The 18,891-nt window shown below is 50.8% G+C and overlaps 1 protein-coding gene across 4 annotated transcripts; it reads right to left on the reverse strand.

Moving 5' to 3' along the window:
* Positions 1-5,739: 5,739 nt before the first annotated feature.
* LOC128342021 (zinc finger protein 260-like) lies at positions 5,740-17,901 on the reverse strand. Of its 4 annotated transcripts, none has more exons than XM_053288828.1 (6): positions 16,556-17,901; positions 13,075-13,641; positions 10,930-11,056; positions 10,606-10,691; positions 10,029-10,155; positions 5,740-9,127 (listed from the first exon to the last, which is right to left on the reverse strand). In XM_053288828.1, exons 2-6 carry the CDS (start codon positions 13,474-13,476, stop codon positions 7,419-7,421), a joined length of 2,451 nt encoding a protein of 816 aa, XP_053144803.1. In that variant the 5' UTR covers positions 13,477-13,641; positions 16,556-17,901; the 3' UTR covers positions 5,740-7,418. The 4 variants fall into 4 exon arrangements, with proteins under 4 accessions (XP_053144803.1, XP_053144802.1, XP_053144805.1 ...); XM_053288827.1 differs by lacking the exon at positions 16,556-17,901 and adding an exon at positions 15,934-16,178; XM_053288830.1 differs by lacking the exons at positions 13,075-13,641; positions 16,556-17,901 and adding an exon at positions 15,934-16,178.
* Positions 17,902-18,891: the final 990 nt, after the last annotated feature.

Here is an 18,891-nt window from a genome sequence, read left to right on the forward strand (position 1 = left end):
TCACCGACAATGGAGCCAACGTTACCGCCGCTGTTGAGACAGTCATGGACTGTGTGAACATACGGTGTATGGCACACACGCTCCATCTGACCGTCAGGGACGCCCTTGGCCTTAAGGAGCTGAAGGCGTCCCAGGAGAAGGGGGCCCGCCCCATCCCAGTTGCTGTTGCTGCCACGGCCACGCTTGTGGATAAGTCTCGCAAGCTGGCCGCCCACTTCCACCGCAGCGAGAAGTCCAGGAGACTGCTTCGCCAGAAGCAGGATGACCTTGGCCTTCCTCGCCATCTCATCCCTACGGATGTGGAGACGCGGTGGAACTCCACCTTCCTCCTGTTCCAGCGCCTGTTGGAGCAGGAGAGAGCCCTTGTCGCCCTGGCGAGGGACGAGTCCTTGGATGTCTGCGACTTCTCGAACGCAGAGTGGAAGCAGATGTCCGAGGCGGTGTCGGCACTCGAGCCCTTCCAGCTTGCCACGAAGGGCTTGTGTGGCGACACCACTCCCTTGAGCCAGGCGCTGCCCACAGCTGTTGGTCTCGAGAAGCTGATGGGTGGACTCCATATCTCTCTGACCACGCCAGAGGGTCGTGCTCTGGCTGGGAGGCTGAGGTCTGGGGTTGACAAGCGGCTCGTTGATGTGCTGGGAGACAGGGAGGAGTATGTCCTCGCTTGTCTCTGTCACCCAGCCCTCAAGGGCAATGCCGTGAGTGCCGACGACTTGCCCAGGTGGAAGGGCATCCTGGTCGAGAAGGTTAGCGAGGAGGAGGCTGCTAGGGCCCGCAGAGACCAGGGTGTTGGTGGTGGTGCGGGGGCAGCCCTCGCGGCCCAACCCGCACCCAGCAGCAGCATGGGCGGCCAGCCGGCGTCAGCTTCCCCTTCCCCTCCCTCTTCCCAGTCCAGCAGCACGGCATCCCAGGCAGCGCCATCGCAGCAGCCATTTGCTACCGACTCGAGATCCACCCAGTGGTTTCAGCGGTTCTGCTATGGCGCCATGCCTGGTATGCGGGAGGCTCGACCTGCCAGGCCCCCCTCCAGTGCTGAGCAATGCGTTGCGCAGTACTTGGAGGAGCCTGTGGAGGGAGACGGCGTGGACTGCGCACAGTTCTGGGCGAGCCGCCGCCAAGTCTGGCCGGACCTGGCGGTGGTGGCTGTGCGCCTCCTCTCCTGCCCCCCAACCAGTGTCCAGAGCGAGCGGGTGTTTTCACGTGCCGGGGACGTGGTGACACCCTCTCGCTCCCGCTTGGACCCTGGTCTGGTGGAGCAGCTGGTCTTCCTTAAGGTGAACCTCCCCCTGTTGGGCTACCCCAAGCTGGAGTTTGAGCCGGGCGAGTGATTACCGTGGGTTGCCCCATGGTTGGTCACCTGCCTGGCTCGACCTCTGTGCTTATCCCTACCCTCCCCCCTTCCACCTCTAGCTGAGCTGACGTGACAGATGCTGAGCCGTGCCAGCCAGTCGCAGCGTGTAGTGTGCCCACACAGAGATGCAGTTGTAGTAGTAGTTGTAGTGCTGCGACTGGCCAGATGTTTACAATGCCCACGCCCACCTAAAAAGAAACCCAATGCTGACCAGCACAGGCCCTTTATCTATCCACCTGTCAGCATTTGGGGACCTGGCGTGGGCACGGCACACCCCCCCCAAAGTAGCACAGCCCACAGAGTACTAGACTTAGCGGCAGCGGCGGGTATACGTTCTAAAATGCAGTGTAGATATGTAAATACTGTATGTAAATAAACATGTAAATAAATTTTTCTTTTAAAACCCCATGTTAAAATCAAGCCTCAAAATTATGCAAAAGAAAGAAAAAAAGATGACAAAGGGAGAACAAAATGATGAATGCCAAATGAATTGATTTTATTGAAAATGTTACCAGAAATCATGTGTGGGGGGCTTGGTTTACATGGAGAAAATGATTGGGTGATTTTTTCAAATGAAACGAATGAATTATTATCATCTTATGTTCATCTTGATTGTGGTCACTGTTGATGTTGGCTGATGGCAAAAAACCCCAAACCATCAGAATAGCAATGAACTGGCTGCCAACACAACATATTGATTGATAACTGTGCAGGGGGGGAATTGGGTCTGTGTGTGTGTGTGGTGCAGGCTCAGTCTGTCTCTTCCTGTTGTGTGTCTGTCTGTCTGTGTGAATGGATGCCTAGCACTGTCTCTCTGTGTGGATGCTTTCTGTGTGTAGTGTGGTGTGTGTCTGTCTACATGTTTTTTTTTCCTCCCCCCCAACTCCCTCCCCCCCATGCCTCCTTCCATCCTTCCCCTCTCATCCTCTCCCCTTCCTCTTCACCACCTTCCATCCTCCCTCCCTTCCAGCCCACCACCGCCTCACCTGCCCCTAACCCCGGTCTGGCAGATGATGAGAGTCTGGTCTCTCCCACCGAAGCACACACGTGAGCATGTGTGTGCACAAATATGTGGCTGACCAACTCTGAGCTGGACCCTCCCCCCTTCAATCCCCTCTACATCCCTCTCCCCCTCCCCTTTCCTCCCCCCTGCCTCCCTGCCTCCCTCCCTCCCCCCTCCTAGCTAGCAGCGCACACATACACACACAAAACACCTGTGGTGGCAAACACCACCAGCACACATGCACTCACACTGGTGCCACCACCTCTGCCTTGGGTCTCTGTGTCCTTGAGCAGATATGTGGTGGTGGACCAGAGAAGCATTTCTTTCCAGCAAGGCAAAAGGCATGCACTCACTGCACACACACACACACACACACACACACACACACACACACAGAGGTGAAAAGACGAGAAGAGGCAACTTCTAGAACCAGCAGCAGCAGGTGAGTGTCGTGTAATTGTGTTGCTTCCCAAGGCCACTGCCCATGCTCAATGCTCAGTCTGCTGAAACTAAAGAACTAGCTACAATCATCCTTCCTCACACGCAGCTCAGCTGCACAGCACACTGACTAACTAGACACTACAGCTGGTGGTAGAAAAAACAGAAGTCTAGATTCTAGAAGATGTCCTGGTGGATTTTAAACTTTCAAATCTGTGCTAGGATTGCCTTGCCTCCTCCTCCTGCTGCTGCCTGTAATTGTGCCCTCTCCCCTTGCAGTTGCGCCGTCGTGATGGGTTGGTGATGTGCGTGCGCCGTCTACTTAGCTCTCTCCTCCTCATGTTGGCTGGCCTTGCCAGGCACTGGCTGGCAGCAGCTGTTGGCTGTGTGCTAGGCTCAGGCTGTGGCGCGCGTGACTGGACTGGGAATGTTATTGTAGCGGCAACACTGGTTGTGGTGGTAGCAGTAGTAGCTGTTGTTGTTGCTGGGCTGGTGGCTGCTGGCCTGTGCTGACTCTGCGCACTTGGTCTGGTCTGGTCTGGTCATTTGGATGCAGATGTAGGGTGTGTGTGCATCATCCATGCGGAACATCAGAGCAGAGCAGAGCAGGTTGGCTGGCTTCTGTCTGTCGGGCCTAGTCAGTGGCAGGCACTGAGTGAGGCGGTGGTTTCTTTGGGCATCACGTCACCCATCATGCAGAGCGGCAGGTCTGCTGCTCTGCCTCCTGCTTCTTCTCTGTGTGTGCTGCTCTTGTGCTTAGTGTGCTGCTCCGCTGCTGCTGCTGTGCTGGCAGGCAGCACAGCAGTGGCCTTTTTGTTAGATCAGAGAGTGGGTGTTGTCTCTCTGAGTGTCCTCCTCTTACTTGCTTGGATAGGAGTGGTGGTAGTAGGTAGGCATTAAGATGGACTGACTAGGTGTTACGTGTTAGGGCGCCCAGAGAGAGGGGCCAAAAAGATGGGGTGGCAATTGTTGGGTTGCTCCTAGTATTATTGGTGAATTTCTGAAGAAAATTTTTTTTTCCATTGGCTAGAATGGGGGTTCGGGGCTGCCCCAGACCCGCCTCTGTGGGGTGGCAGCACCGCCAAAGTGGGTCCGGGGCCATGGCAAAAATGCCCTCAGTCCCTCCCAGCAATCCCCGTAGAGATAGGAGTGATGGTTCTGTTGTTTTTCTGAGGTGTTCTGAGTGAGTGTGGATTCTGTGATAGCAAATGAGAGTGGATTCATGGTGTCTCATTGGAAATCTCATAAGCTATCATAGAATCTACACTCAGAATACCTCAGAAAAACAACAGAACCATCACTCCTATCTCTACGGGGATTGCTGGGAGGGACTGAGGGCATTTTTGCCATGGCCCCGGACCCACTTTGGGGGTGCTGCCACCCCACAGAGGTGGGTCTGGGGCAGCCCCAAACCCCCATTCTAGCCAATGGAAAAAAAAATTCTTCAGAAATTCACCAATAATACTAGGAGCCACCAATTGCCTTGGGATTTTTGGGGTGGAGGACACCCATGGGTGGCTACCACCCACCCCAGCTTTTTTGCCCCTAAGGGCTCCACATTGTGAGTTATGGGCAAAAATTTATTTTTTGAAAAAAATTTGTAAAAAATCAGAGGAAGGTCCAATCGACTTGAAATTTGGGTGGCAGGTAGAACACAATGTCCCCTTCAAAACCAGCCACTTTTTGTGGTTCAAAACCGAACCGGACCGGGGGGGTGGTCTGGCAAAACCAAAACCGAACCACCCCGGTCCGGACCCGGTTCGGACCCGAACCGAACCGGGAGAACCGGTTTTATGCACATCCCTAGTTCTGAAAGGGCACAGATTTTGTTTCCACATTTTATTGCTTCCAATATTTTCCTAAGGAAATAAATGCATTTAATAGGAAAATAATCTCAGGTTGTCCAGTGGCTTTGTCCAGGAAGACAACATATTTCCTTTTTTATAACATAAGAACAGCCCTGCTGGATCTTATGGATGGGCCCCAAGGCCCATCTAGTCCAGCATCCTGTTTCGCACAGTGGCCCACCAGATGCCACTGGAAGCCTACAGGCAGGAGCTGAGAGCATGCCTTTTCTCCTGCTGTTACTCCTCTGCAAGTAGTACTCAGAGGCATCCTGCCTTTGAGGCTGGAGGTGGCCCTCCAACTAGTAGCCATTGATAGACCTCTCCTCCATGAAGTTATCCAAACCCCTCTTAAAGCCATCCAGGTTGTTGGCTGTCACCACATCTTGTGGCAGAGAATTCCACAAGTGGACTATGCGTTGTATGAAAAAGTACTTCCGTTTGCTGGTCTTAGATTTCCCGGCAATTAATTTCATGGGATGATCCCTGGTTCTAGTGTTATGTCAGAGGGAGAAGCATTTCTCTCTGTCTACTTTCTCCACACCATGCATGATTTTTATAGACCTCTATCATGTCTCCCCGCAGTCGTCTTTTTTCTAAACTAAATAGCCCCAGGTGTTGTAGTCTTGCCTCATAAGAAAGGTGCTCTAGGCCCCTGATCATCTTGGTTGCCCTCTTCTGCACCTTCTCCAGTTCTACAATGTCCTTTTTTAGATGTGGGGACCAGAATTGTACACAGTACTCCAGGTGTGGTCGCACCATAATTTTGTATAAGCAATAATGTTTTACAGCTGGGCATGAGTCATCTCACAGATGCTCCACCTTATAGATAAGACAGCAATCTCCAGAATGACAAGCCACAAAGTAAAGCAGAAATTTCCAGATCTGCAATCACTTTCTTGTTTGAATTAAAAACTCATTCCAGATACACATGCAATGACAAAAAGCTAGTAACAGAACCACCACTTTCTCATTGCTCCAGCTAAAAGGAAGAACGCACTCAGAGGCAGCCCTTGTTCGTAGCAGATCATGTTACCTTTTAAAAACAAACAACAAAACGAAGATGCTTCATTTTTCTGCACTTTAAGGAGGTAACGCAAAAGTAAGTTGTTATCTATTTATTTGTGAATTTAGGAGCCACCCATCAGCAACAGGACTCTCAGGGTGGTGTATAATACAAAAGCAATGGATGTGATAAACATGAACCCAAACAGCAGAAGCAAAATCACAGAAGCAGCAAAAACAGTAACATCCAGCAAAGCCATCAGACCAAGGGCCAGCTCATATGGTACCATCCGCTATCACCGCCCCCACCAGGCAAGCACAGAGACAGCAGTGTGGCTTCCCCCACACACTGCTCTGCCTCCAGAAGCCCCCACCCAGCAAACTTGCAGCTGATCCTCTGGGAAGAGGAGCAGAAGCCTGGCTTTCCCTGTGGCCTGAAGAGCCTCCAAACAGCTGCAGGCATGCAGGGAGATCTTTGTATTGGCTGGTGCCAGGTGGGTGATTTGATTTAACATAAGAACAGCTCTGCTGGATCAGGCCCAAGGCCCATCTAGTCCAGCATCTTTTCGCACAGTGGCCCACCAGATGCCGCTGGAAGCCACAGGCAGGAGTTGAGGGCATGCCCTCCCTCCTGGTGCTGCTCCTCTGCAACTGATCTGAGTTGCTGTCCACCCCCATGCCAGCCCAAATACGAAGGAAATGGCATCTGGAATGGAATGACCATTCACGTCCCCGCCCCCATGCAATATGGGACGGATGGGATGTTTCCCGGTCAGTCTGGGACAGTTGAGCTGGCCATGCTACTCACCTGTTCCAGCACACGTTTGCTGGCCCCGCACGTCTCCTGCTTCCAGATCGCACAGCTGGCCGCCACTCGCATTCGCATCCATTGCGGCCGCCACCCATGCTCTAATTTTTTTTTTGAAGTGGCGGGCTTCCCACTGCCACAGCCTGCCCTGTGGGTTCAGATGGCCTCCATGCAGGTGTGGAATCAGAGGCGGACTTAGCTACGGACCTTGGGGACCAGGTCCGTGGCCTCCTCTGTCTGGGGAGGGCCTTCCCCAGAGCCCTGCTGCTGCACCGCTTCCCCACGCCCCCTGCCACCACTGGGGGGGGGGAGGCCTGCTCCACTCTCCCGCTCACCCCCCTGGCGGTGAGGATGACAAATATTGGTGGGGCAGCAGCGGGCACGGGGATGTGACACAGTGGCGGGGCTCTGGGGAGGCTCCCCACCCGCAATAATTTGGAGGCCCTCCTGGAGACAGGAGCAGCAGTGGCAGCAGCCACAGATTTTAAAAAAGTAATGGGGGGACATCATGGTGTGTGTGGGGGGGGGGTTGCAGCATGCAAGGGGGGAAAACCATCACACCCCATCCTGCCTTCACCACAGACCTGGTCTTTAGCCCTTTCCTCTGGGTTACACAGTAGCTCTGCCTGGCAGTGAAAATTAACTGCACGGCCAGCAGAATGGAAGCGGTTTACAGGGAATGTAGCCATCAACCTTTGAGGAGATATTCTCTCCTTTAAGATCACACAGGCCCCTTAATGAGCCCCTGGTGGCGCAGAGGTAAAACTGCTGCCCTGTAACCACAAGGTTGCAAGATCGATCCTGACCAGGGGCTCAAGGTTGACTCAGCCTTCCATCCTTCCGAGGTCGGTAAAATGAGTACCCAGAAATGTTGGGGGCAATATGCTAAATCATTGTAAACCGCTTAGAGAGCTTCCAGCTATAGAGCGGTATATAAATGTAAGTGCTATTGCTATTGCTATTAATTCATCAGACCCCATTAGGCTTCACAAGGAATGACTGGATGGAGGAGGTAAGTGGGGAGGAAGCAGTCCATGAATGTGGTTTCTCTTTCATATGGGTTCTTAGATGGACAGAAAGATAGCCCTTCCGACTGAAGCTCTTTCCACACTCTGAGCATGTATATGGTTTCTCTCCTGTGTGGATTCTTTGATGGGCAGAAAGACTGTCCTTCCGACTGAAGCTCTTTCCACACTCTGAGCATGTATACGGTTTCTTGCCAGTGTGGATACTTTGATGGACAAAAAGCTGACGCTTCCGGCTGAAACTCTTTCCACACTCTGAGCATGTATATGGTTTCTCCCCTGTGTGGATCCTATGATGGGAAGAAAGCTGACCCTTCCGACTGAAGCTCTTTCCACACTCTGAGCAGGTATATAGTTTCTCCCCTGTGTGGATAATTTGATGAGCAGAAAGATTCTCCTTCCGTCTGAAGCTCTTGCCACACTCTGAGCACGTAAATGGTTTCTCCTCTGTGTGGATTCTTTGATGGGCAGAAAGATGGCTCTTCTGATTAAAACTCTTTCCACACTCTGAGCATGCATACGGTTTCTCCCCTGTGTGTTTTCTTTGATGAGCAGAAAGACTTTCCTTCCAACCGAAGCTCTTCCCACACTCTGAGCACGTATATGGTTTCTCCCCTCTGTGGATTCTTTGATGGGCAGAAAGACTGTCCTTCCAACGGAAACTCTTTCCACACTCTGAGCACGTATATGGTTTCTCCCCTGTGTGGATTCTTTGATGGGCAGAAAGACTTTCCTTCCAACCGAAGCTCTTTCCACACTCTGAACATGTGTATGGTTTCTCCCCTGTGTGGATTCTTTGATGGACAGAAAGATTGTCCTTCCAACTAAAACTCTTTCCGCACTCTGAGCACGTATATGGCTTCTCCCCTGCATGGATTCTTTGATGTCCAGAAAGACTGTCCTTCCACCTGAAGCTCTTTCCACACTCTAAGCATGTATATGGCTTGTCCTGTGTGTGGATTCTTTGATGGGAAGAAAGACTGTCCTTCCGACTGAAGCTCTTTCCACACTCTGAGCATGTATATGATTTCTCCCCTGCATGGATTCTTTGATGTCCAGAAAGACTCTCTTTCCGACTGAATCTCTTCCCACACTCTGAGCACGTATATGGTTTCTCTCCTGTGTGGATTCTTTGATGGACAGAAAGATGGCCCTTCCGACTGAAGCTCTTTCCAGACTCTGAGAATGTATAGGGTTTCTCTCCTGTGTGGTAACTTTGATGGGAAGGAAGCTTATCTTTACCAATGAATCTCTTTCCATACTTGAAACATGTATCTGGTTTCTCACCTTTGCAGACACACTGGTGGACAACAAGGGCATTGTTCTGACTGAAGCTCTTGCCACAAGCCAAACATGGTTTCTCCCCTCTGTGGGTTCTTTGGTGTTCATAAAAGTCCAACTGATCACTGAAGTGGTTTCCACACATTGTGCACTGATATGCTTTCACTCTTGCACGGATGCTGCAATGTGCACCACGTGGTGATTTATTAGTTAAGGCTTTTCCACTTAGAGGGATGTTACTAGCCTTATCTTCTAATGGAATTGCATGGAGGTCTGTCCCTTCAGTAGCTGCCGTATTCTTTGTCTTCTCTTCTTTTTCTTTGGTTTTTCTTCTCGCCGCTTCCTCCTTTTTTCTGTTCTTCCTCTGTTTACCTGCAGGAATGAAAAGAGAATTTTGGTGAGGGAGGAACAAAGCCTTAATCCAAGAAACCAGCCATGTGCTAAGCAGCCTTGGTTGATTAATATTAAGTCCATCTACATGTTCCAATGGATGTGGTATTGCAGAGGCATTCCCCTCAGCTTGGATACAATTTCTCCATCATTTTAACCTGCCCCCTTATCTCCCTGGAGAAATCCCTGCAGTCATTCCGTTGCTATTTCCCTTGATAGGTCTCAGGGGTGTGAGACAGGAGAGACTCATCCTAAAGAGCAGGGGCGGCGGGGGGGGCGGGGCTCTGTCCCAAAGGAGACAGATCTGCTTCTCCTTCTCAGAGCTCCATCCCGCCCTGCCACAACAACATTCACAAGAGCTGTGCTGCCTGCAGGCTGGCCAGTCATAAGGCAAGGGCTGGCCAATGATTCAAGAGTTTGCCCAGCTCGACCGGACCAATGGCCAGCCTGCAGGCAGTGTGGCTCTCATTAATGCTGAGGTTGGGCGGGATGGGAGAGAGAGGAGCAAACGGAGCTCCAAGGAGGAGAGGCAGCTGGACCTCCTTTGCTGCCCCTGACCCCATCTCGTTAGGACAAGCCACTCCTGGAGTGAGAATAAGACAGAAAAAAGGCTTGCCAGGAGAACACATTGCCTGAAGATCCTGAGAACGCCCCCCCCCCCACAGCAAAGCAGCTACCTGCTGATCTTTCTCCTTCCTTGGAGGCCTCAACAAATGGATCTTCTCTATCTTCTGACCAAGAAGTGAGGTCAGGCTTGGGAACTGTAAGCAACAAGTCTAGTTCCCACTAAAACAATTTTTCAGAAGGCCCAGGTCAGGCTGCCTGAACTGTTCTCCTGACCACAGACACACTAAGGGCCAAGAAGGGAAAGAGGGAGCCTTACCCAGCAAGTCCAGATGCCCAGAAGTCTCTTCCATGACTTCCCTGTGCACATCCCTTTGGCTGGGATCCAGCAGAGCCCACTCCTCCTCGGAGAAACACACAGCCACCTCCTCAAAGGACACGGGTCCCTGAAAGACCAAGAAAGCAGTTTCTCTACTTTGAAGGTCTTCACACCCGGCTCTTAGCTCATGTCTGCTCTGGTATGGAGGTCTGTGTTCACATATGAGCCAAATTTACCCTGAAGACCCTGCGAGCTATTGGGGAACACTTTACACATGATTCAAGTTTTTCATTGCACATTAGAGTGTAGACTGCTTTTTATCTGGGGTAAAAAAAAATTCACTATTTGCATCGATTTTGGGGGGCAACTTCAAACTCGCAGTAAACCCACAATAAGGTTTGCTGTCTGGGAAAGCCCCTGGGTATTGTCAGAAAAGTAGCGGTTGGATGTTCCTCTTCAGTGGACATTTTGTCTTCCAAGGGGGCATCTTTGATCCAAGGAAAGGGAAAAAGAGAGGTTTTCTCACACCCAGAGAGAGGGTGAGGCCTGCCTCTTCCTTCAATGATGCTTCTCCTACCTGATCCAGTGACTGCACAGAAATCCTGTCCACTCCACCACCAAGAGGAGAAGGCCTAGAAGGAATCTCCAGGGTCATTTCACTGCCTGGGAGGGAAAGAAAGGAGATGTGATTTTTAACTTTTAGGTATTTTGCATTCCAATGACTTGCTACACTATTTTTTGGAAGAGTTCAAAGTTGTGGTTTGGAGTGAGACTATGAAGTTACTGAAAGCAGAAGCGAGGCTGGAGAAAAGCATTTCCTACACAGAAAGTTAAAGAGAATTGTAAAAGAAATCCAGGGATTTCAGGAGGCCAAGATGAAACACACCCCATCCATCCTTACCCATTGAGGTGGTCCCTCGATCCTCCTCCTGCACAATCCCACTGAAAAGCAGCCTCTGCCTGGTGTCTGATGGAGCCTTCTCTGCCTGCAGGGGCTCAGCGGCCACTTTGGCTAACATACTCAGTGCCTGAAAAAGGAGAAAGGGAAGAGGGATGAAGAAAAGGAATGCATGGCTTTATTGGTATTAAATTTGACAGCATGCAACTTTGGTACAAATCCCTCAGGGCAGACATTTAAAATATATTTAAAACAAAAAGATAATAATGCTGAACTTCCTGGGAGTGAGAGAATCCTGCTGTGAGTGGATCCAGAGGCCTTCTCCTCCTGGCAGCAGAGGTTGACAAGGCATATCTAGGGAAAATAGCTCCTAGGGCAAGCACTGAAATTGTGCCCCTGTCCAAACATCTGACACCCATCTTTCAGATAACTTTACCATAATATCAGCTCAAAAATACAGACACTTTCAGGAGAAACAGGTTGTGAGCAACACACACATGCATTGCATACGCACATACAACCATACATGTGGCACACATCCATGTGCTGGGCATGCCTCCATAGAGCTAAGCAGTGAAAGCTCTTTTTAGCAAATGCTCTGCCACCTCAGCACACCTCACTACAGGTTGCTGCCTCCAAGAAACTCAGGGATGGGTTTTTTCCTGTTCAAACAGCTTTTGCCTTAAAGGGAGATGGTTGCAATGGGAAATCCTAGGGGCCCCAAACAATCTGAAATTATCCAGCACCTTACAATAGGCTTGGATCCAGCAGCCTGATCAGGAAGAAGGTGGAAGTTGCAGCTAGCCACAGAGCAGCAAAACAGTGTGATATTCAGTTGTTTTTTAAAAGCACCACACAAGTTAAAGGCAGGCACTTTCCAAGTTTGAAATCCCACAAACCTTATAATCAGATTGCTCAACAAATATTCAGATAAAGATAGAGCTCTGTATAGAGAATTAAACAGCATGCCAGTGAATATTTCCATTTTATTTCTTGCCTCTCCCGCCACACCCTTCAGTTTTGCCAGCTTACGAGGTATTAAACCAACATTGTCTTTTTAAGGGATGTTTTGTCCACTTACTTTTGTGCCATTTATATATGTTATATCCAGTAATGGTCCCTTGCAAACAACTTTGCATTCTGACTCCCTAGATCAGGGAATAATCTAGAACTGGGTCTTGCAGAGGCCATTTGAGCATGTGCGGTGGCCATTTTTGTTTTCAGCAGCCTTTTTTTTTTAATTTTTTAAAAATGGCCACTGCACATGCTCAAATGGTCCCTGAGAGGTCCTATGCCTTGCCAGGCCTCACAGAGGCCTTTTGAGCATGTGTGGCAACCTCCAAAATGGCTGCCGCACTGATCTTTGTAGGCCCAAACAGGCCTGAAAATCAACCCAGACGGGCTGTGGCAGTGATCTAGGAGGCCGGCAGGGGGAGGGGGAACCTTAGGAAGCCGCCCTGCGGCCCTTAGGAAGCCACCCAAAGGGGCTACAGGTAATTTTTTATCTCTCTCTCTCTCCATGAATTGGGGGGGCAGCATGGCACTGGGCCCCCCCAAGTGGCGCCTAGGGCACATGCCCTGGCTGCCCCCCCTAGTTTCGCCTATGGTGGATGAAGTTGGGCTGGGCAGGCAGTGGCCAAGGAGCTGAACTTCCCAGGAGGGAGTGGATCCCGCAGTGAGTGGAGCCAGAGGCCCTCTCCTCCCAGCAGCAGAGGATGAAGGTGGCCTGTGCTGTGGTTCCCAATCACTTTGGACTTGGGTCTCCTTCCCTGGAATCCCTGCAACCCACTCACAGTCCTGCCTTGCTTAGGGAGGTGCATGAGGACCAGTGGATTGGGATAATAGTCCAACCTGGGCATTAAGAAGGACCAGAAGAGGAGGGCGTCCCAGACCCCTCGTAAAACCTGCATGCCAGGGAAGAGGCAGGAGAGGATAAGCTGGTGTCGCTTCAGCACACGTTCTTTGCTGTATGCACCTTCCATTGCTAGTACAGCAGCTTGGCTGACTGTAAGCACTGAACTTCTGCCGAATAGGAAGAAAAGGACTCTGGCTCTGCTTGCAGGAGGACCCTACTTGGCAACTGGTGACATTATCCCACAGGTTCTTAGGCCCCTGAAACTACCTGGATAAAACGGCCCTGCTTCTCACCTGTTGCTCCTTCTGCCTCTTCTCCTCTGCCTGGCTCAGGAGGAAACCTTCTGCCAGGGCCACCGCCTGGGAACTGGTCTCTGCTCCACACTCTCTGACCCAGCTCTCCATCTCCGGGGGAAGGACAGTCAGGAACTGCTCCAGGATCACCAGGTCCAGCATCTGAACTTTGGTGTGCTTTTCGGGCTTCAGCCACTGATGGCAATGGGTATGGAGTCTGCTGCAAATGTCGCGGGGGCCTTCTGCCTCCTGGTAGTGTATATGCCTAAGTCTCGGGCATTCAACATCGTAGCTGGTGGGGTCTCCTTCCAGGATCTTCTGCACCATTCTTTCCAAGAATTCCCTGTCACTTCCTGCCTGGATGCTTTGAGAGTCTTTTTTCTGCTCCCTTCCCTTATTCATTATTTACTGGGCTATGGAAATCCATTTTTCCCCTTTCCCCCCTTTGCTCCAATGAAATTTCCAATGCAGCCGGAAGATCTTCTTAGTCCAACAGTTAGTCTCATATGGCCAAAGAGTCTTTGTTTGTCAAGTTATGGTTTTCTCCCAAAAAAGCAATTAATTTACCTTGAGAAAGAGGAAAAATTAATCCTGTGAATCGGAGAGAACTACCAATCTATACGTATTTATCTTACAACTTCACTGTAGTAAGTAGCTAAGGAGTAACAGGACCTGGAAGTCTACAGGAACCCTGTGACTGGTAACCAGGCCCAGTCTGAGACCAATCCAATTTGAAATATGTTTTTCCCTCTTTTTGGGGAGGAGGGCTCAATAGTTAAGTTTGGAGCTACTTTCTGATTTGTAGTTCAGTCTGTTGGAAGGTAGAGAGAGAGGAGCCAGAAAGGGCTGGAATCACACTCTCCCCACTAGGAGTCCTGGACTGAGAAAGCTGCAGTATAAGAAACACTTTAAGGAAGGACTGCCATCTGAGAAAATTCAGTAGTTGGTAAGGTTCTTAGAGAGACATTGCTTTAGGTGGTTTTTCTTTTGTTTCTAGTGTGCCTGTGAATCCTACAAACCAATTTGTTTTTCCTATTACCAAGTCTTATGTTTCTCTCAGCAATCGTGCACCTCATAGAATTAAAAAATTTTCTTCTTTGTAAGAGTGGTTTGAAATGCTCTGTGGGGAAGGGGAGGGAATTTCCCTAGCATCGGGTCAATAAGCTTTGGAGCTTGGGGGGGTTGGGTGGGTCACCAATTGCAGGTGAATTGATTCATTGGATGGTGGGTGGTCTGGGTCTCCGACTCTACCCAGCCCACGATACCTAAGGGGAGGGGGAGAAAGGGCCCTTAGGTGGTGGCAGCAGCAATCATTACTAGTGGAGAGAGCCAGTCCTTTTAGTGGGCGTTGATCCTTCAGTTACCCTATAACCAGGGAACAGTCTGACCAGTGGGTCTAGGAGGGCACCCTGCTACACTCACATGGAAGCGTTTCCTCCGTCTGATTAATAAAAATTAATAGAGTTGGAAGACTTTTGTATAGCTCAAAAGTTTAGAGTTTAATGTATGATGGGTCAAATTCATCCATTTAGAAACAAACACTCCATTTTCCTATGAAAGTCTTTTAATGAAATCCCCCCTTTTAGTAACTTGCTGGCATGGAGGTTCCTCCCCTTTTTGTTTGTGTGCAAAAAGGAGTGGGTGACTGAGCTCAATGTAGGGGCTGCTCGGATGTGGGGCTGCAGGGGAGAGGGAGCTCAGTAACAGTGTCCCCTCTTATAGGGATTCCCAGATGCTGTTGACTACAACTCCCATGATCCACGAACAATGGCTATTGCAGCTGGTCATGCTGGGAGTTGTAGTCGACAGGGAATCTGTGTTAGAGGGAACACTACTCAGTAACCCCCTGAAAAGGACTGCTACCCCCCCCCCGCCCCTTGTTAAAAAAACTGTGAAAGCAAAGTTGTCACCCAGCCAAAGAAAGGCTGTGGGGTGAGATACTAAGGCACAGATTGCCCCCCCATCCATGTGATGGCAAGACTACTGCAAGAACTGATTGAAAACAGAAGGAAAATTTGGAGATAGAGAGAGACCCTGTCTTAATACGACTGAGAAAAGAACTCCAAGAGAAAGTAGGAAGGCGTCCTGCTGCTTAAAGGCTTCCAAAACGAAGATAATTTTGAATTCCTTCAGAGGCATTAAAAGGTTGGTTTATCACAATGGAAAGAGGGGAGTGGGGAGTGGACCCCTGACTGAGCAGGATCCCCAGGGGTAACCGACAGAGGGGAGAACAGCAGAGTAGTCGGAAGATTCAGCCACTCTGGAGTCCCCAGGGAAGATGCCCACCAGTTCTCGCTTCTATCTGCTATTTCAGGGATTCTCAACGTTGGGTCCCCAGATGTTATTGGACTTCAACTCCCATAATCCCCAACCAAAGGCCACTGGGGCTGGGGATTATGGGAGTTGAAGTCCAATAACAGCTGGAGACCCAACGTTGAGAATCCCTAGATAAATCAGTCCCCCAGAGAAAAGCCCCCCCCCCCGCGTTCCTGCAACTGCATGGCTCCATCTTTCTCCCGCGTAAGGTAGTGGGCGGGGGGGGGGGGCAGACGAGAAAGATGGGGCTCGGTCTGCAGGGGCGGAGCTGCAATAGGGCCCCCTGTGTCTGGGAGGACCCTCCCTCACACCCAGGCCCATCCAATGCTGCCAGCGCAGCACCGCGCACTGCCGGCGCTGGCAGCTAGAGCGGGAGGCGGGGGAGTGCGCGTGCAAAAGGCCAGGAGGAGGGAGGCCGCCCATATGGTTCACTGTGTGGGCCGTAGACCCCCCCCCGCCCCCACTTCCTCCAGTCCAGCCCAGACGGCCAAGGGTCGCTTTCTACCGCAGCTGTCCACTCCCCGACCCCCATGCATTTCTCACCGGCAGGCAGCACCAGTAGCTCCCCGCAGCATCCGATGTGTGCAAAGCGCGGGGGTGGGTGGGGGAGAGCTGGCTCCCAGGGAAGGCAAAGCAAGGCAGGAAATGGGGGCGGCCCGGGTGGGGTGGTGGAAGGGACCGGGGAGCCCCAGGACATATCCACTCTCCCCTCGGTCCCTCTTCCTGCAAGAACCCCCCTAGGCAAATGCCTCTCTGCGCTGCTGCTCTCCCTCTCCAGCTTTAGCACGAGGAAGAGGAAGAGGAGGAGCGATGTGCTGCCTCGTCTTTGCTCGCTGGGGTGAAAAGCAGAGCAGAGCTTCCAGATTCCTAGCAAGACGGCTCAAGGATGGAAGGAAATGTGTGTGTTTTCAGAACCGTTTCCTGCTCTCCTCTGCTCCCTCTGGGTGGAAAAGGAGGGGTTGTTATTATTTATTGATTTGATTTATAAACCACCTGATATGAAACATATCCCGCCAGGATAATCCCGGCGGTTTACAGCCAGCAAGTAAAACCAATTAAAACAGTTGGGGGAAAAGCAGTAACTTAAATTATTGTTAAATACTTATATAAATTATGTATATAATTGAAATAACATTATTCAAAGAAATCTTTGTGATGCCCCCACCTCCATGCAGACGCACACATTCACCCCTACATGTGCATTCCTCCAATGGTTCAGGTGTGCACGGGGGAAGCCAAAGTCAGGGGGTCGCTGCTAATGGAGATGTGGCAGATGGAGGGCGGTGGTCTCTGGGGCTGGCGGCCCTCCCAGGAGATTCTACCCAGTACTGGGATGAGGAGCGATGGTCTTTCCTCTCCACTTCCTGCCAGACCAACAGCCTGTTCCTCTGGGCGGCAGCAGACTCACTTTCCTCCTCATCTGTTTGGACTGAGCCTAGAATTGCCTTGTCGGCCGAAATTCTGGGTTTCACCCGGATATTAAGCATCTCTCCCAGCTTGCTTAGCCCAGCCAGATTCTCCCAGATTTCAGTTTTCATTAAAAAAAAAAAAAAAAGGCTCCCAGATTTGGAAAGCCAAAATATGGCAACCCTAAAGTCTGAGCCCCAGGATACACATGTGGGGTGAGAGAAGGTCCAGCTGGCTGGGAGGGAGGCCAGGAAGAGGCTGGCATAGGCACAGTTCTTGTGGATGAAGGCCTGTTGCAGGGGGAGCCGAGGGAGAGATGTTGCCTGTGGGGGTGGGGGCTCTCCTCCAGCAGGGAAAGCTTTGGTCTGTGCCTGTGAAGGGAAGGAATCCCCTCTTGCTTCTTCTTTTCTTTTTCTTTTTTTACATTTATATCCTGTTCTTCCTCCAAGAAGCCCAGAGCTGTGTACTACATACTTGAGTTTCTCTTTCACAACAACCCTGTGAAGTAGGTTAGGCTGAGAGAGGAGTGACTGGCCCAGAGTCACCCAGCAAGTATTCTGGCTGAATGGGGATTTGAACTCAGGTCTCCCCGGTCCTAGTCCAGCACGCTAACCACTACACCACGCTGGCTCAGTAACCAGGGGGCAGTCTAAACCTCTGTGTGGAAGGGCATCTGTTTTGCATGCAGATGGTCCCAGGTTCAGTTAAGGTGCTTACAATTTCACCTTAGCTCTAAACAGCATGGACATTGTAAGTTAAGTCGATCACTTCTGCCCCATTCAGTCAAGGTTATACAGTTTCTCCTGTCTCTTCAACATAGCCAGACTTTGCCTTTGTCCTGCAGTTCAACTGTGGGCTGGGGGTGTCATGTCCCTCCCTCTTCTTTAAAACACTAAATATAATGAGGTTTCATTTTGAAAAAGTGCAACATCTGCTTTAGACCAAGTGTCCAAAACGAAGGATTGCCTTCTCAGAAATATCCCACCAATAAATCCCTTCAGGATGGTCTTGGGATCAGATCTTTGCTGCTCTCTAGTGTTTAGGTTTATCAGTAGAACTTTGATAAAACTGTTCTAATTTTTACTAGTTTGGCTGCTTCCGATATGCACCTGTGTTTTCCTCATGAAATCCTGTCAGATAGAGGGACAAACCTTCCCTCTGAATGTAATGCAGTCGGGGGTGTAGCCACCATTGTGCGAAGGGGTTCAAAGAACCCAGGCCGCCAATGGTAGGAGCCTCCGAGAAGCCCCTGGGGGGGGGGCGTAGTTCAGGTTCTGGAAGAGCCCCGAACGAACACACACACCCTCGCCCTGCCCAGGCTACCGGGAGTCCCGAGCACTTACCGATCTTTTTCAGGCAGCATGTGCTGCCTGAAAGCGTCTATTCTACCTCAGAGAGGAAAGGGCTTGCAAAGGGGGCGTGGAAGAGCCCAAAGAGCCTGAGCAAGCCTTTCCCTTTCATTTCAGGTAGCGCTTGCTGCCTGAAAGCATTTATCATCCCTTTCTCTCCCTCTCTGAGAGAAAGAGAGGATAAAGGAGGATAAAGGAGAAAGGGAGGATTTTTCTCTCTGAGGGAGAGAAAGGGGAATAGACACTTTCAGGCAGCAAACGCTGCCTGGAAAAGATCGGCAAGCGCTTGGGACTCCTGTTAGCCAAGGGGTGGGGTTTTGTTCAGGGCACGCAGAGGGGCCGCTGGGCGCGGCTGGACCCAGGCCGCCGCTCGGCTGGCTCCGCGCCTGAATGCAGTGCTTATGGAAGTGTTGTAGAGTTGAACAAGCTGCATCATTTCTTATTTCCATGCAGAGAAGTGCCACAGGAATCAACTGGATTCTATTCGAATTGATGTTTGGCAGAAAGGTTGTAGGACCCCTAGCATTATTAAAGGAGGATGAACTATCAGAACACAAAACATCAGTGGCTTCTTGACTTCTGTAATGACTTCTGTAATGCGCTCTACGTGGGGCTGCCTTTTTGTACGTAGTCCGGAGACTTCAGTTGGTTAAGAATGCGGAAGCCACGTTGGTCTCTGGGTCATCTCGGAGAGACCACATTACTCGTCTGTTGATGGAGCTACACTGGCTGCCAATAGGTTTCC

The sequence above is a fragment of the Hemicordylus capensis genome, chromosome 2, assembly GCF_027244095.1.
Source record: "Hemicordylus capensis ecotype Gifberg chromosome 2, rHemCap1.1.pri, whole genome shotgun sequence".
Lineage (NCBI taxonomy): Eukaryota > Metazoa > Chordata > Lepidosauria > Squamata > Cordylidae > Hemicordylus > Hemicordylus capensis.

Excerpts from the sequence above, each read along its gene's own strand:
- LOC128342021 (XM_053288828.1), bottom strand. The coding sequence starts at position 13,476 with ATGAATAAGGGAAGGGAGCAGAAAAAAGACTCTCAAAGCATCCAGGCA. Across the intron at positions 10,692-10,929 it reads TCGAGGGACCACCTCAATGG|GCAGTGAAATGACCCTGGAG; the intron begins GTAAGGATGGAT and ends TTTCCCTCCCAG. Across the intron at positions 9,128-10,028 it reads TGGGCATCTGGACTTGCTGG|GTAAACAGAGGAAGAACAGA; the intron begins GTAAGGCTCCCT and ends TCATTCCTGCAG.